Raw genomic sequence first — 18,521 nt, 5'->3', positions numbered from 1 at the left:
GATCACTCCAGGTTTCTTCAATGCTGATTATCTGCTAAAGACCCACACTAAGATCCATGGGACTTTTCACTGTATTATTTTTTTAAAAAAGTTTTTTATTAATCATTCGAAATTAAAAACATTGGACATAGATATGACATCACTAGTTCTAAATATCTTCCAACACTTTAAACTAATACAAATTATGTTAAAGTTAATATTATAATATAATTCTTTACCCTTATACGTTAGTTATACATAACATCATACTAACAATGACTTTTCATTGTTTTAGTCTGATTCCAACCAGCAGATATTTCAAATTCGTATGGAAAAATGTCATTCGTTATTCTGAGAATCCTGCATCTTTGTTATACTGATGTTTCTCCTGCTTGACTACAAACTTTGTAGACTTGGAACCAGAGGTGTCATTCACTTACCTTCGCTACCGGTTCTCATATGTGAGTGCGCACGTGCCACCTCCGCGCATGCGCAGAGAGTCAAAAACGGGACATGGTGACATCCGGGCAGGTGGGCGGAGCCTCCAGCCACCGCTACCGGTTTGGGCGAACCGGCTGAATACCACCAGTGCTTGGAACCCTTTGAACTGATTCTGTTCCTCTTTTCTAACTCAGCTTAGTAGAAGAGTTAACTATAGTTCAACTGGCAAATGTTTTCCTTTGGTTGATTGTACTTGGGCAATATAAAACTTTTATAGAAAGCCCTCCTACGGTGGAAGTGAAAAGATTCCTGTAAATAGAAATGCGTTGGGTTCTTAAAACTGAGTTAGCGGTAAGGCAGCTTCTGAAAAGAAAATCGATCCTAGTTGAAAGAGGAAAACGCTTAAAAAAAACCCGATTTGATCCGAGAGCTTTTCGCTTCTACATTTCTTTATTCATTGAACCAATACTATGTCCGTAAAAATGCTTTCGCTCCCACCCTCGGTGTCATCCCTATCCGATTGTAAATACACTTTCTGGAGAGCGTATACAGAAGAAATGTAGGACAGAAATGAAGCAGGCTGTGAATCTAATTAGTAGCATAATGTAATACATTTTACAAAGCATTGCTAGAAGCAGAACTAAAAAAAAAAAAAGCATATATTGGAATGCAAAATGAGGGAGCCACTTGGCAATCCTGTGTTTTTCGTAGGCCAAACTCTGCAATTGGCAAAATCATATTGACTAATTTTTACTCAGGCTGAACTGTCACAGCTTGAAGGTCTCAAAACAAAAAATTGGATAAAGAAAAGGGAGAAAGTTTCCTTTAATGTTTGTCTAGTTTCTTTAGTCTTTTCTCCATCAAATTATTCTTTTCAATGGATGGCGTGGAAGCATGGGATTTCCAAACTGCATTCTTTAGGCTATGTGATGCAAAAGAAGCTCTCTGCTCCCAATTATTTGCCTTTTCAAAGAAGCTATGGGACAGAAAAACTTCCAGAAACGTCAACCTCAGCATCTTGAAGATGTGTGAACTTCAACTTCCAGAATTCCTTATGCTGGCTGCAGAATTTTAGGAGCTGAAGTCCACACATCTTAAATTGGCTGACATTGAGAAACACTGGTTTAGACCAGGGGTGAAATCCAGCAGGTTCTGACAGGTTCTGGAGAACCAGTAGTGGAAATTTTGAGTAGTTTGGAGAACCGGTAGCGGAAATTTTGAGTAGTTTGGAGAACTGGCAAATATCACCTCTGGCTGGCCCCAGAGTGGGGTGGGAATGGGGATTTTGCAGTATCCTTCCCCTGGAATGGGGAAGGAATGGAGATTTTGCAGTATCCTTCTCCTGCCATGCCCACCAAGCCACACCATGCCCACCAAGCTACGCCCACAGAACTGGTAGGAAAAAAATTGGATTTCACCACTGGTTCAGACCATCCCATTTCAAAGGTTTCCAGGTGTCACAGAGTCCAAATTTATCCTGTTCCAGCCACGACAGTGAGTTAGTCTATCCATTCAAGATTTTGCAAACGTGGGTGTTTGATTCCCTAACTGATGGGTATCAATAGCAATAGCACTTAGACTTAGATACCGCTTCACAGTGCTTCTGTAAGTGATTTTATAGAGTCAGCCTATTACCCCCAACAATCTGGGTCCTCATTTTACCCACCTGGGAAGATGAAAGGCTGAGTCATCCTTGAGCCGGTGAGAATCGAACTGCCAAATTGCAGGCAGCCAGCAGGCAGCTGAAGTATTATTGAGTCTATCATCTGCACCTTTATAACTGTCTGGTTTGGCTCTGCAACCCAACAAGACAGACACAGACTTCAGAGGAGAATTAGAACTGCAGAAAAAACAATTACTACCAACCTGCCTTCCATTGAGGACCTGTATACTGCACGAGTCAAAAAGAGGGCTGTGAAAATATCTACAGAGCCCTCACATTCTGACATAAATTGTTTCAACTCCTACCCTCAAAACGACGCTATAGAGCACTGCACACCAGAACAACTAGACACAAGAACAGTTTTTCCCCGAACACCATCACTCTGCTAAACAAATAATTCCCTCAACATTGTCAAACTATTCACTAAATCTGCATTACTATTAATCTCCTCATCGTTCCTATCACCCATCTCCTCCCACTTAAGACTGTATGAATGTAACTTTGTTGCTGGTATCCTTAAGATTTATATTGACTGTTTCCCTATGACTAACATTAAGTGTTGTACCTTATGATACTTGATGAACGTATCTTTTCTTTTATGTACACTGAGAGCGTATGCACCAAGACAAATTCCTTGTGTGTCCAATCACACTTGGCCAATAAAGAATTCTATTCTATTCTATTCTATTCTATTCTATTCTATTCTATTCTATTCTATTCTATTCTATTCTATTCTATTCTATTCTATTCTATTCTATTCTAAAGTAGCCCGCAATACTGCATTCTAATCACTGTGCCACCACGACACATCACACAGTACATCAAGATGTACCATCTGTCATAGGCAGATGTCCCATCCTCTTGTTGAAGCTAGGCAAGGTGTGTGCAATGTTGCAAGAACCGCATAGGAGTCTTGAGCACACTGGTTTCACTTTTGGGAAGAAAAGAAGCAGAAGCAGAGATAGAAACACGGATCATAATAACTGTATTTTTCATAGCTTTAAGTGCCTAATTAGAGGAGCAGGAAGCAATGTGTTAACAGTCCCTTCCTAACTCCAGCTTTCTCTTCTCTTTCTACAGCAATTACAGTGCACTGTTAGGAGTTTGGGTCTATGGGTTTTTCGTTGTAGTCTTGCTGGTTCTGGACCTTTTATATTACTCCTCCATGAACTACGACATTTGCAAAGTTTACATGGCAAGATGGGGAATCCAGGGGAAATGGATGAAACCGGAAACAAGCCGGTGGATTAAACCAACTCAGGACTCAAGGCAAGTAGAGACTCAGACGCATCCTCAGCCTGCCTCTCAACCATCCCAGGCTGTCCACACCTTAAAAGGAGAAGCTTTAACTCCACCACTGATGTCTTTCCCAAGCTCAACTGCCTGGTAAGTTTTTCAAGGCGTCGTCTCTTTTTTTCATAACCCTAATCTTTTATCTGATAGATAGTTCTTATCAGATGCCTTGTCAGAGCAATGGGGTTTTATTTCAATGATTCTGGTGTCTCTCTGGAAGTGAAGCCTCCAGAGATGACTATGCCCGGTTGATGCCTATTTCCTTAGTGTCGGAAAATAAGCTCCGTATTTGGATGGATGGAGCAACCACAAGGCATATCAAGATGGCAAGGCAGACTGGGAAATCAAATAACATTCTAGAAGAAAGCAGTAGATAATAGTTCTCTGCATCTGCCAAGAAAACCAGCAAAGCAGGTTTTAACAAAGAGCTGGTAGATTGACTAGAAACAGGGGTGGGATTCAGCCGGTTCGGACTGGTTCAGGCGAACCGGTAGCTCTAACGATTAGCTGGGAGCAAACGGGTTCACTCCGATGATTAGGTGGGCCTGCCCGCCCGCCCCTGCGCTCTATTTACCTTTATCCTTTCAGCTGATTCGCACGGAAGAGTGTATTGCCGTGCCTCATCTGTGTTACTCCCCAGAAGTAACATGGAAGGCTAGTTTTGTTAAAACTTGTGCATGTGGGCACAGCGAAACACACGATCACTGAAATGGTTGTTATTTATTTTATTTATTATTTATTAATTTTATTTCTATACCGCCCTTCTCCCGAAGGACTCAGGGCAGTGTACAGCCTAATTAAAAACACAAAGACAGACAAAATTTAAAAATAATTAAAATTATTAAATAATAGGCCCAATTTAAAAACCCCAAATTTAAAATCCCATTTAAAAAAAACTGGCAGGATCCCACCACTGCTAGAATAAGTGTAGAAATGTCAAGCCAGCTGGCTTCAAGCATCATGAGAGAATAAATAAAGTTGCATCTCTGCTCTCCAGGGCTCCCACAAGCTCCATCATTGTTCCAAGGACAAAAGGCCAGAGACAGTTTTAGGGTACCCCCCCTCCCCAAACTCTCAGCAAACAAGGGCCTGGTGACTCAGCAGACTGATAGCATTGTGATTAACACCAGCTGTCTGCAATTACTGTAAGTTCAAATCTCACCAGGCTCACTGTTGACTCAGCCTTCCATCCTTTCTAAGGTAGGTAAATTGAGGACCCAGTTTGTGGGGGCAATAAGCTGACTTTGTATAAATATACAAAAGTATGAAGGCTATTGCTTAACGCATTGTAAGCTGCCCTGAGTCTCCGGAGAAGGGCGGCATATAAATCAAATTAAAAAAAAAACAACAAGCACTTTTCCCAAAGGAAAAGTGTGCAGAGATCCAAGTCAGGAGACAAGATCACTGAGGGAGTCCATATTTTACTCCAGCATGGTTCTGCCCATAAGGGGTTAATATCCTGCTACCTCTGGGGCAGTGGTGAAATCCAAATTTTTTTACTACCGGTTCTGTGGGCATGGCTTGGTGGGCATAGCAAAGGAAGGATACTGCAAAATCTCCATTTCCACCCCACTCCAGGGGAAGGATACTGCAAAATTCCCATTCCCTCCCCACTCCGGGGGGAAGGATATTGCAATATCTCAATTTCCACCCCACTCTGGGGCCAGCCAGAGGTAGTATTTGCCCGTTCTCCAAACTACTCAAAATTTCCACTACCGGTTCTCTGAAGTGCTTAAAATGTCTGCTACAGGTTCTCCAGAACCTGTCAGAACCTGCTGGATTTCACCCCTGCTCTGGGGTCTCCATCCAACATGAGCTGTTCCTTTTTAAGGATGGTTTGGCCAGAAGATAAATCCAGGTTCAAGGGGTTTGCCCTGCAACTCACAGTCCTCAGGCAGAAGCATCTCCAGGTAGCCACTTGAGGGTAGTACCAGCAGCCCTTATTTAAGTTCTTCTTCAGGCTCTGGACATGCACCAGTTGGACACCAGGCCACCCCATTCACACCCAAAATCCCATGGGGCACATCCAGTGATTTCGGGAGGAAAATTCTCTGCACTTGGAAATTCATCAAGTAATCAGCATTAATGAAGCTGTGAACATCGAGGCTTTCTACCCTAGGTGGTCTTTGGGATTAAAATGGGTGTGGAAAAAAAATCAAGCTAGTAGGCATATAACTGTGTAATGGGAACTGAGAGCCATAGATTTAACTCAGGAGCTTAAACTGGATGAGCCATAAACTCAGTGGTGAGATTCAGCCGGTTCTGTCCGGTTCAGGCAAACCGGTAGCGCCAACTGTGGTAGACTCCGTCCACCCGCCCGGACATAATGCTGTCCTATTTAGCCACGCTTTGGAAGCTGTGAGCATGTGTGTGCCAGCACCCGCGGCAGGTGCTTGCGCGAGCAAAGAGCATGCGTGGAAAGTGGTGTGTATGTGCGAAACGGGCACACACATGTGCACTCACATTTGCAAACCAGTAGGGAAGATAAGTGAATCCCACCTCTGCATAAACTGGCCATGGAAATCTAAGATTAAACCTCTGTTCCTTCAGTGTAAGAGGGGACAGAAGTTCCTTAGAACATTTGTGGTCTTCATCTTGACAATGATGAGGATACATTTTAAAAGGATATAGGAAACAGTAGAAATGCAAGAAAATGTGGATCCTTGCTTTGTATCCCTTTTTTAAAAGTGGCAACCCTTGATCATTGCATGGAGAAAAGGTCAATCCATGGGGCTGGGGTTTGGGGTGCCTCCAGGGCTGTCCGGGTTCGGAAAGGTAAGATGGCAGCCACAATGCCTATCAAAACTGGGTGGAGCTTCCCTCACACCATCATAGCCACCACGTCGATTTTCTGGAGACCCCTGGAGGCCTCCATTTTCCTGCTGCAACAAAAAAGGGAGATGGAAGACATTTGGACTTGAGGGGAGTTGGAGAAGGAGAGAAGAAAAAAGGAACCAAAATTGGGCTTTCTTCAATATTGGAAAAGCAGATTCTCAGATATAAAAGAAAAAAAAAATCCCCCCAAAAAATCATTGTTTTAAAAACATGAAATATTTTGTGGCATATTCTCCTAGCTACAATGAGGGGTTTTTTGCCTCTTTCATCCTTGCCCAAAGAGAACAATGAAACAAATGGAGCAGTTTTGCTTGAAGAGACAAGTCGGTTTAGTTTTGAGTTCTAATCAAGATGACTATGGGCAGCAGCTGTAAAAGTCTTTTGGCAGCCTTACAGATGTCATTTTGCCACTGCTTGCTTTGGTTTTTAACCTAACAATTTGGGATTTTCTTGTGGTCGCCCATCCCTCAAGGATTAGCTTTTGGCAGAGAGCCAAGTCAGCTAGATGCTGATAACTAGCTTGGACTTCAGAAACTAATAAGATTACAAAAGAATGGGAACGTTGTCTGATGTTCTGTTTTCAAGGCAAGAATTCATATTTTTGGCATTGAGTGGAAAGTCACAAGTATGCAAATATTTTCTTTGCCCCAATTAGAAAAAGCAGAAAGGGTAGTTGTACTGGGCACTAGCAATCTAGATAATAGTTTGTAGCTCTACATTAAGCCTTTGATTGGGGTGCATGATTCATTAAGCCTATTGGAATGACAACCGCACAGAAAAATGTGGAATTCTAGTTACTTTATCTATTGCATATGTATCCATCCCAAAGAAACAGCAAATGTATGCTAAGTGATTCAATCTCCCTTGCAAATGTGTGTATTTGATTTTGTAGGAAAAATGTGTTCAGGGCAGTATGAAAAATGCAGTATGAATGTGCAAGAAGTTGAAAATATCCACACACACTCAAGGGCAGTTTGAATCTAACCCTTACAGAATCTGTTTGAATAAGCAGTAAGGCAGTTAAGTATCTACCCAAATAATTTTGCAAAACTGTTACACGGAGCATCCTAAGAGCCAGATACAAATGGAAAGAGCCGTAATTATTAGAGGAAGCTCCAAACCTTTTGTTCTGACCTAGGCTTCCCCAAAAAGCACAAAGCAGAATCCTGGTCCCGACAAAACCCCTTTTATTAAAGGAATGTGAATTCCTCTTATTCACATTCAGCAAAGGCCTGGCAACCAGTCTTTCAAAGGTGGATTTATGACCACAGACCTTATCTAGCTTGGAAAGATGCCATGTAAATATTTCCCAAACGCAGTGCTGTGCAAGGAAAGACTTGGCACAGAGTCTCTGAGGTTCACGGACAGATCTTCACACTCCTGCACCGACCGACCGAACACTCCTCTTTTATTTCCTATGGGAGGGGCCATTCATCGTCCACCTTTGGCCTTACTTCCAAGTTGACCCTTGTTCTTTCGCTGTTCCCTTCGTCTGGCAACTCTGCGCAGGCGCACACTGGGAACAGGCTGCAGCTGTTCGTCTGCCTCACTGATGTCTGACTCTGAAGACAACTGATAGCTGGCATACAGCCCTGGCCCCCTCTCTGCCTCTGATACAGAGCCCTCATCAGCCTTCCCCAGACTCCAGGACTGGCCCATGTTCCTCCCCAACCTCCTCACTGTCTGAATCTGCTGCCAGTTCCGCTGGCAGGCCACAATTCCTTTTTCTTTTTTTGAAGCTGTATCATGAATTCTGCAGGGCCATTACTAATCAGAAGCATAATAGCAAAGATGACATGATTGGTTTCCTAAACATTATAATGCTGAAGTGTTTATTCCAGAAAAAAGCTGAGCTTGGCCTCTATAAAAGGTATTGAAGAAAACATTTTACCAATATGCTCTATCCAGTGTTCCTAAATAATTAATCCACGTGCCGGTGAACGACCTCTATAATTGAAGAAAGCTTTTTGACATGGGTAGCCAACCATCCATTCCCCAGGTTAAAAAGGACCCATAAATTCTAAGTGCCCGTTCCGGTAATACAGAAAAAAAAAGGAGCACCTCCACGCAGACTACACAGTCCTTGTGATGGGAGAAGTGATAAAAACAAAAAAAGTGTGATGGCTTTTAGCTAAACAAACTCTGCTCCTTTTCATCCTCTGCAAACTCAATGGCCTAGATTCTTGCAGAAGAAAACCTGCAAATATTTTATGCGTAGTGTCAAGTTATAAATGGCACTTGTTTTGAAGTTTCCCAAGCTTCCTTTTAAATAGAGGACTGGCGATATTTAGGTGAGCGTGCTAGGGATGTTTCCCCATGCTAGAGAATTGTATTAAAAATACAGCACAGCTATTTCTGTTTTTCTTGAAACTTCCACCTTCCATTTGCTTCCAGCCTGTATTTGCATATTTCTAAGATGCTGAGCTTGTCGATCAGAAGGTTGGCAGTTCAGCGGTTCGAATCCCTAGCGCCACGTAATGGGGTGAGCTCCCGTTACTTGTCCCAGCTTCTGCCAACCTAGCAGTTCGAAAGCACGTAAAAAATGCAAGTAGAAAAATAGGGACCACCTTTGGTGGGAAGGTAACAGCACTCTGTGCAGCTTTGGCATTGAGTCATGCAGGCCACATGACCAGGGAGACTTCTTCGGACAGTGCTGGTTCTTTGGCTTAGAAATGGAGATGAGCACCACCCCTAGAGATGGAAACGAAACGATCAGCATGCATGTGCAAGGGAACCTTTACCTTTACATTATATATGCACACTTATTATATTTCAGTATATGCAGTGGTGGGATTCAATTAATTTAACAACTGGTTCTCTGCCCTAATGACCGGCTGAGTGTGACTATGGTGGGCGTGACCAGGGGTTGTGAAAGGCAGCACTCGGCCTCCTGCATCCCTTTGGGAGCAAAAATGGGCCACGGGGGGGGGGGGTGCGCTTCCCCTCCCGCACCCCCTTTTGGGCGTAGTAGGCCTCCCTGCAGCCTCCTGGGAGCAAAAATAGGTTGCAGGGGTTCCGCGCCACACACCCCCGTACCCCATTTTGGGCCTAGTAGGGCTCCCTGCAGCCTTCTGGGAGCAAAATTGGGTTGTGTGGGGGCCGCGCCGCACCCCCCGTGCCCCATTTTGTGCCTAGTAGGCCTCCCTGCAGCCTCCTGGGAGTAAAAACGGGTCACGGGGGTTTGACGCCACACACCCCTGTGCCCCATTTTGGGCCTAATAGGGCTGCCTGCGGCCTCCTGGGAGCAAAAACGGGTCGCGGGGGGTTGACGCCACACACCCCCATGCCCCATTTTGGGCCTAATAGGGCTGCCTGCGGCCTCCTGGGAGCAAAAACGGGTCGCGGGGGGCCAGCGCCACCCCCCCTCCTCACACTATTTTGGGCCTAGTAGACCTCTCTGCACTTACCTGGGAGGGATGTGGGGGACTTCTGGAAGGGGAGGGGAGGGGAAGTGCCAGCCAGCAATTTAACAATCGGTTCAGCTGAAGTGGTGCGAACTGGTTGAATCCCACCACTGAGTATATGCCTTACATATATACTGGTAGGTACATCTATCTGTGTTCCTTGTTCATTGAAAATATCCTCACAGTTAATATAACTGCACTTTGGACTGCTTTTTTTTTTTTTGCTCTGTGTGATATACTAAAGTCTATAATGGAGCAACAATATTTTCCTTTCTTTCTTTCTTAATTGCTGTTCATTCTTTAACCTTCTCAATCATCTTTATCTTATTATTTATCATTGTTATGCGGAGCTCTTGGCTGATTTTTCCAGCCTTCTTTTAAAATTACTTTTTCGTAGCTACTCTCCCCAAGGTCCTTTCCTACTGAATGGGCCCAGCCAAGTGGCAAATGTTTCTGTTAGCTGGGTTGCACCCTCTTTGTCAAAGGAGATGAATGGATCCACAAAATGTTTACTTCCATCCTTGTAATCGGGCTTGTTTATTTCTGCAAGCTTTCCGTGTAAAGTAGGGAATGTGTAAACAGCTCATTAACGCCTAATGACTATGATTCTCATTGTGCTGTAAGGTTGATTTGCAAAAAGTTGAGATGGTAGGTTTCTGCCCAGGGGAGCTTGCCAGATCCAAAAGCAGTTTGCAGGTGGGGAAAGGATGACAGTGATAAGGAGGCAGAGTGTGGAAGAAGAGGAAAAAACAAGTTGTGAAGGGAAGGAGACTGGTCATGGGGATAAAGGCAGAAGAAGCTGGTAGGCATAGATGGGGAAATTGTCCGAGAATTCATGACTGGCAGAGACATGGTAACAAGGTCAGCCAATAATAATAATAATAATAATAATAATAATAATAATAATAATAATAACAACAACAACAACAACAACAACAACAACAACAACAACAACAACAACAACTTTATTGTCATTGTACGTGTATACACAGTATACCCATACAACGAAATTCACTTAACACCCAAAGACCAGGTCCAACACACATAACAATCCCCAAACACCCCCACCCACCCACCACAATTCCCCACCCCTAAACCACGCAAACATCCACACAACAGACCAATGAATAGGGCTTAGTAACAAGGTCAGCCAATAGGAGCTGAGGCAGGAAGGAGCCTGGGCGTGGCTCTGTAGCTCTGGGTGCTGTGCTGAGAATTGAAACTGAAACTAGACTGCTGAACTGAAACTGTTCTCTTCTCTGCTTGTGTTTTGCTTGTAACTACTACCATGTTGGAGAATCTGCCATTGGTATTGTATATTTATTTCATGTGTTATTATATATATAAAGAGAAGTTAATGAATCCTCCTGAATCAGTTACCTGTGTGTGTTTTCTGGGTTTGATTTCTGCAACAAACTCTGACAGAAACCAGATGAGATAATCCCAAAGGTGCTTTTTCAGGAGGCAACTAGACTTTGTTTGTTTGTTTGTTTGTTTGTTTGTTTGAAGACATTTCGCTTCTCATCCAAGAAGCTTCTTCCGCTCTGACAGGACAGTTGCCTCCTGAAAAAGCACCTTTGGGACAACCATGACCTGGATGACTGAGAATCTCTACAGACTCTTAGATGAGATAATGAAACATCGGTCAGTTGACAATCATCTTCCTCTTTTTCCTATTTCCCTGGGTTTTTTTCCTTCTCCTTTTTCTAACATCTTCATAACTTCTGGGTAGCTCATTAATGCCTCTTCATGAATGTGTGCGTGTCAGTGGTGGGTTCCTCCCGGTTCGGCCCGGTTCGACCGAGCCGGTAGCTGTGACGATATGACGTCACCGAACCAGTTCTGCCCCCCCGCCACCCCTCTGTGCCCCTCACCCACCCCCCGCTCCCCCACCCACCCACCCCCCACATTATTTTTACCTTTTATTTGGCCCCACCCCCAATCTATTGCTGCCTCCTGAGTCCCAGCTGATGGCTAGAGGGAAAAAAACTGTTTAAACTCTTGCCGCGGGGCTTCAAAGGGCCGCCCTACAGCTGATCAGTGTTAAAAGCAAACAAACGAGTAGACCAGTGCCTGGAAAAATACATGAGTAGATCAGTGCCTGCAAAAATAAATGGGTAGACCAGTGCCTACAAAAAATAAATGGGTAGATCGGTACAGCTCTGCAAGCAGTTAAAAGCCTGGTAGACCAGTACCTCTGCTAAATCCTAAATAATTGTCACATGACCATCAAGCCATGCCCACAAAATAAGCCATGCCCACAGAACCGGTAGTAAAAAAATTTAGAACCCACCCCTGGTGCGTGTGTGTGTGTGTACACATAATGGCAACCTCAAGTATATGTTCAGTAAATCTGCAGGATTCCAGTTAGCCATGTTTTTGTGTTCAATTTTATGACCACACACACTGTCAATATCCATCCCTGGTTTAATACAGGTAGTCCTCAACTTTATTTTATTTATTATTTTATTATTTAAATTTGTATACCGCCCTTCTCCCGAAGGACTCAGGACGGTGAACAGCCAAAATTAAAATACATACAATATAAAATTTAAAATAATTTAAAAGCAGAATTAAATCGAATTGGCTTCCCAAAAATTAAAACCCATTATCCTTAAAATAACCCTTTAAAATTTTAAGCCAGCCCAGCTTGCTGAAATAAGAAGGTCTTCAAAGCTCGACGGAAGGTCCGGAGGTCCGGGATTAGTCGTATTCCTGGGGGTAGCTCGTTCCAGAGGGCGGGTGCCCCCACAGAGAAGGCTCTCCCCCTGAGGGTCGTCAGTCGACATTGCTTGACTTACGACCACAGTTGAGCCCAAAATTTCTGTTGCTAAATCAGACATTTGTTAAGTGAGTTTTGCCCCATTTCAGGACCCTTCTTGTCACAGTTGTTAAGGGAATCACATCAATTGTTAAGTTAGTAACAACGGTTGTTAAGTGAATCTGATTTCCCCATTGACTTTGCTTGTCAGAAAGTTACAAAAAGTGATCACATGTCCCCGGGACACTGCAACTGTCATAAATGTGAGTCAGTTGCCAAGCATCTGAATTTTGATCACGTGGCCACGGGGATGCCGCAACAGTGGTAAGTGTGAAAAATTGTCATAAGTCACTTTTCTCTGTGCCGCTATATCTTCGAATGGTCACTAAATGAACTGTTGTAAGTCGAGGACTACCTGTACAGGGTTTCGGGCATGAGTGACCACCTGGCTATAGTGTATTATTTCTAATAAAATTGTTCATGCATTGATGTTTTATGTATTGGAAAAGGTCTTGGAGACAACAGAAGGAATAAGCCATAAATGAAATCCACATTGTAACTCAGTGGGATTTTACCTACGGTTAGGGCTACGGTTACCGTTAAGCTAAGAAGATTGTAGCAAATAGTATTTTTATCTGGTGTGTAATTCTTTCTAAATGCAGGAGAAGATCTATTTCACCTCACAGCCGCCTGTGAGGTAATGTTCTCACCCAATTCCCCAAACACGACAAACCGTCAGATGTGAACTCAAAAGATTCCTTTATTAGGAGTGCCGGCAACCCCGGAAAAAAGTTTCTCTCTCAATGCAGGCTAACAAGTTTGTCCAGCAGGGAGATGAATAATTGACTGCCACATCTCCACTTCCTGCCTTTTATCCCCAGAGCTAAGGTGGGGCTTCGCTAGCAGCGGTGGCTCTTCCATCCCAAGGATCGGCCCATAGATTTCCACTGCTCTCCTCTCCTTTGCCTTCTGCGCATCCGTGTGTCAGGCACTGGACCCAGCTGTTCCTCCTCTTCCTCATCAGCTACCTCCAGACCTGGAGGCTGTTGACTCTCCATCTGAGGGCTGGCGGACGGCCCAGGCTCCACCTCTGTCTCTCTCTCTGCCAGCTCCATTCCCTCTTCCCCCTCAGAGCTCCCAGAGTGCCCTGATGCTGACCCTGACTCCCATCCCTCCTCCTCCTCCTCTGATTCGGCTGCTGGAGGGGTCAGTAGCTGACAGGCCACAACAGGTAGATTCGGCTGAGATAAAGAGAGGCCCTAAGTGACATGTGAGCACTTCTGTGACAAAAGGTAGACTAGAATCCGGTCTTCTTGCCTTTTTCAACATTAGCTATCACATCACACTCAATATTTCTGTACCGTTGCCATCAAAAATGTGAGTTACACAGCAGCTAGCAGAACCTAACCCAGTGTGATTCAACTTCAGCAATTTTAGCGGCGTCAGACCTGGTTAGCCGTTGAAGGTCATGACAAAGTTTCCATTCTCCCAAGAAAACTACCTGTGTGTCTCCATGAAATCACCACACGTTGAGCTGAACTCAACTCAGAAGATGTTACCTTTTTCCAGTTCACATTGGGAGCTGCTCTAATGAGCTATTAAAATCTGAAATTATGTGAATCCCCTAGGGAAAAAAAAAATCTGAAGGAGTTTGAGCAATGAAACCAAGCAGAGTGTTGTGACCCTGACCCTGTCCTGACAGAGGAAGTCACCTGCATTAAGAGAAAATATATTTGCATGAGGAAATATAAAGGCGAATTGGAAACACACAGAAGTAGTTAGAAAAACCAAGATGGCAATCCGAAAAGCCAAGATGGAAGGTCAAGAAGGCACTCATAACATACAAAAAGAAAGGCTTTAATCACCTGGCTATGGACGCCATCTTGACTGTTTTGACTCTCTTGTAGAGACTCCCAGGAAAACATAAGCAGGGAAATAAAGTCAGGAAATAGACGGTTGGTGTGAAGCTTTCTTCAAATTAAACAAAACATTTTACAACAGAAGCTTTACAAGAATGGAAGAGTTTTGCCTCTTTAGCAAAAAGCAACATAAAATCGAGTCTTTCATTGACTGTTGTTCAATCAAAACACATCCAGAAGAAAAAGGGGACATTGGAAAGTGCATCCCTATGTTGGTATTTGATACGGGTATCAACTCGCAAAGCATCCCTGGCCTACTCTTGAGTTGCCACAGGCAGGAGGGGGGAAAATTGACGGAGCAGCACAGCAGCCACAACCAGAAGCACATTCCACACATACCTTTCTCAAGGCTGTATCCCAGGTTGCCTGCAACAGCCGGAGGGGCGTAATCCCTACAGCCCTCAATGACGCGGGAAAACACCCAAGATTTTAATTTTTTGCATATATATATATTTGTTTTCTTTTCTTTTCGTAGGCCTTTATGTGTATTTCTCTTTAGCCAGGTTCTTCCTACGTAAACCAAGATTTTTATGCAGCCCTAGTTCAGTGAAATCACAATCCACTAGTTGTTTTTTTTTTGTTTTTTTTTTTAATTTGATTTATATGCCGCCCTTCTCCGGAGACTCAGGGCGGCTTACAATGTGCTCAGCAATAGCCTTCATCCTTTTGTATATTTATACAAAGTCAGCTTATTGCCCCCACAAACTGGGTCCTCATTTCACCTACCTTAGAAAGGATGGAAGGCTGAGTCAACCTTGAGCCTTGGCGAGATTCGAACCCTGCAGTAATTGCAGGCAGCTGGTCTTAATAAGCTTAATAACAGGGTGCCTTAAACCCCTGTAGTACCAAGGCTCTTGGTAGTTTCTAGGCTTTTTTCAGGCAGCCAGCAATGGGCAGCAGGGTGTTTGCCGAACTCCACAAAAAATTAACTACCAGTACGAACCGGCTGAATCCCACCACTGCATAAACATATATACACACACATATATAGGCACTCCTTGAGTTACGACCACAATTGAATCCAAAATTTATGTTGCTAAGTGAAACATTTGTTAAGTGAGTTTGCCCCATTTTATGACTTTTGTTGCCACAGTTGTTAAGTATTGCCACATTACGTTTGTTAAATTAGTAACATGGTTGTTAAGTGAATCTGGATTCCCCTTGACTTTGCTTGTCAAAAGGTCGCAAAAGCTGATCACATGGCCCCAGGACACTGCAACCGTCATAAATATGAGCCAGTTGCCAGGCATCTGAATTTTGATCATGTGACCATGGGAATGCTGCAGCGGCCGTAAGTATGAAAAATGGTCATAAGTCACTTTTTTCAGTGCCATTTTAACTTTCAACGGTCACTAAATGAACTGTTGTAAGTCGAGGACTACACACACACACACACACACACACACACACACACAAATATGTAGGTGTAGAGTCTCCTGCTTTGGTGGGGGGTTGGACTACATGACCTACAAGATCCCTTCCAACTCAATCTGTTATATATATGCTGCCCATTGGGAGACTAAGATCTATCTTAGTCTCCTTAGTCTCCCAATGGGCAGCAGGGTGCTTGCTGGCTGCTTGAAAAAAGCCTAGAAACTAGTGGATTGTGATTTCACTGAACTAGGGCTGCATAAAAATCTTGGTTTACGTAGGAAGAACCTGGCTAAAGAGAAATACATACATACATACATACATACATACATACATACATACATACATACACACACACACATACATACATACACATAATAGCAACATTTGTATCCATTGGTAGGTCAAATCAATCAATATTGTAGCCTTGCCCATGGAAGACCCTCCCCCATATTTTTAATGTGCATTGTAGACCTAAAAGGGAAAGGCGTCAACTGTCCAACTAGTGAAACCATAAGTAAACACCCTCAGGAGCTTTGAATTCCCAAAAGTAAAATTTTATTGGACATACAGTTTTGATACTGAAGAATCAAAACTAGCTCTAGTTTTCCCACGCCAATGCTTGCCTAGTCAAACAAGAGCTTCCCTTTCTCCCCACCCCTGAGTGATCACATTGTCCAATTATGAAACGTCCTTTTGTTATGGGAACAGTCCATCTCCTTCTCAAGCACCTGCAATGGTGACCTTGATGGTTTCCAAGCTCTCACGAGCCATGCAGAACTTCTCAGCACTTCATTCCACTCTTCTCTCTCCCCCCCCCCAGTTCATTGGCAATCTGAATAGCGAATAGCGAATTTTGACAAAAGGGCTTCAATCACATAGCTGTGGTCACCATTTTGGGTGTTTTAATCCCTTCCCCCTTGTACATCTCATCTCGTATTTTGGAACCAAAACAGACTGAAGAAGATGGACCAGCTGTGGCACAAGAAGAGCTAAGAAAGATGTAGAACTGCTTTTAAGAATTTCAAGCCTCACATGCTTAGAATGCCCTGTTTGAAGCTGAAAAACCATTGTTACTGTTTTTGTTAATTTGGCACTGGTGGTTCCTACCTACCTGGAAATGTTGCAATCATTCCAGAAAGTTCTAAACAGCCATTCCAGGTTTCTGAAGTAGTAGAAATGACAGCACAACCCAAATTTTGGGTGTTCAAAATGTTGGTCTGTTCTGTTTCAAAATGAAGGTCAGAACATTTTGAGCTTAAAATCTTTTTTACACGCTCCTTGAAACTGCTGACTTCTTCTAGATATGATTTATGACACGACAGACCAAAAGGGACAGGGCTTCAGTTGCATGGTGGGGGATATCACCTTGCCTTTTTTAGAAACAGAGATTCAAGTACTCCTGACCCGAAAGCAATATAGTGGGACCTACTTATAGGCCGGTATACAGTAGTGGCCAAAATTTTGGAAACCTTTTGGGAAAAGTATATTCTTGAGGTTTGATGGCTAATAACACCACTTTTTTTTGGAGTTTGAAGATAATCCTATTCCACTGCTGGAATGGCCTGGGAATAGCCCAGATCTTAACCCAATTGAAAATCTATGGAGCTGACTAAAGAAACTTGTCAGAAGCTAACAAGTCAGCTTCTTGTTAGTCAGAAGCTAACAAGAAGGGCCTTGGTAGTACAGTGGTCTAAGGCACCCTGTTATTAACACAGCTGCCTGCAATTACTGCAGGTTCGAATCTCACCAGGCTCAAGGTTGACTCAGCCTTCCATCCTTTCTAAGGTAGGTAAATTGAGGACCCAGTTTGTGGGGGCAATAAGCTGACTTTGTATAAATATACAAAAGTATGAAGGCTATTGCTTAACGCGTTGTAAGCCGCCCCGAGTCTCCGGAGAAGGGGCGCATATAAATCAAATTTAAAAAAAAAAAAGAAGCGACCCAGCAATACATCCCTGTTAATAGAAGCCATCAATCTTGGTTTCACATTATAACAGCTGCAGAACTAAAAGACTTGGTTCACTCCATGGGAAGACCTTATAAATCCGTAATTTGTGCTAAAGGTTACCCAACTAAGTATTAACTAACATGGTGATAATTTTTGTATATCTCGTTTTTTCTATGGTGATAATTTTTGTATATCTTGTTTTTTTCTACATGTTTCACTTTTCTTCTTTATACTGTAACTGCTATTCTGGTAGCAAATCCTTCATAAAAGTTATTGCATTACATTCTTGATTATATTATCTTTCCATTGATAAATAATTTTATGGTACTACTTCAAAAAAAAAAGGGGTGTTATTATCTAGTTTTAGAAAATACACTTTTTTCCAAAAGGTTTCCACAATTTTGGCCATTACTGTAGAATTATATTATTTAAGCCTATTCTAATGAAATCTGTGAGGGTAAATCCAGTCAGTTTTCAAGTGGCTTTTAATTAATATATAAAACATCAGCGTGGCATTTTACTATTAAATGGCTTTAAACATACAAAGAAACCATTTATCAAATTTCTATAATGTGATTGGAGATCTGGAGGGGAATTGGTCCTTCACCCCAGTTTCATTTTATGCATTTCTGTAAATGGAATGAATGAGCCAGTATCGAATGGAGACAAGTGAGGTTTGCTCTCGCTATTAAAGAAGTTGATTATAAAGCCTTTTCAACAGCTGATTCTGTGAAGTAAGGAAAGAAGAGAAAATTATTATTTTTTTCTTGTTGTTGTTGTTGAAATAAAGTTTTCTTTTAGCACCCTTGCAGGGGTGGGTTCTAAATTTTTTTACTACCGGTTCTGTGGGCCTGGCTTATTTTGTGGGTGTGGCTTGGAGGTCATGTGACTAGGTGGGCGTGGC

At 43.0% G+C, this 18,521-nt stretch overlaps 1 protein-coding gene across 3 annotated transcripts in view; it reads left to right on the top strand.

The window, feature by feature from the left end:
• Window positions 1-18,521, top strand: part of SHISAL1 (shisa like 1) — a 130,986-nt gene that overhangs the window by 81,891 nt on the left and 30,574 nt on the right. For all 3 annotated transcript variants that reach the window (XM_060684157.2, XM_060684156.2, XM_060684158.2), the window contains exon 4: window positions 3,164-3,469. In XM_060684157.2, coding sequence (XP_060540140.1) covers window positions 3,164-3,469 — 306 coding nt within the window. The remainder of the gene's footprint in view (window positions 1-3,163; window positions 3,470-18,521) is intronic.

Source organism: Pantherophis guttatus, chromosome 7 (genome assembly GCF_059756535.1).
Source record: "Pantherophis guttatus breed Tessera chromosome 7, ASM5975653v1, whole genome shotgun sequence".
In the NCBI taxonomy this organism is placed as follows: Eukaryota; Metazoa; Chordata; class Lepidosauria; order Squamata; family Colubridae; genus Pantherophis; species Pantherophis guttatus.
This window is presented reverse-complemented; position numbering and strand designations above follow the sequence as displayed.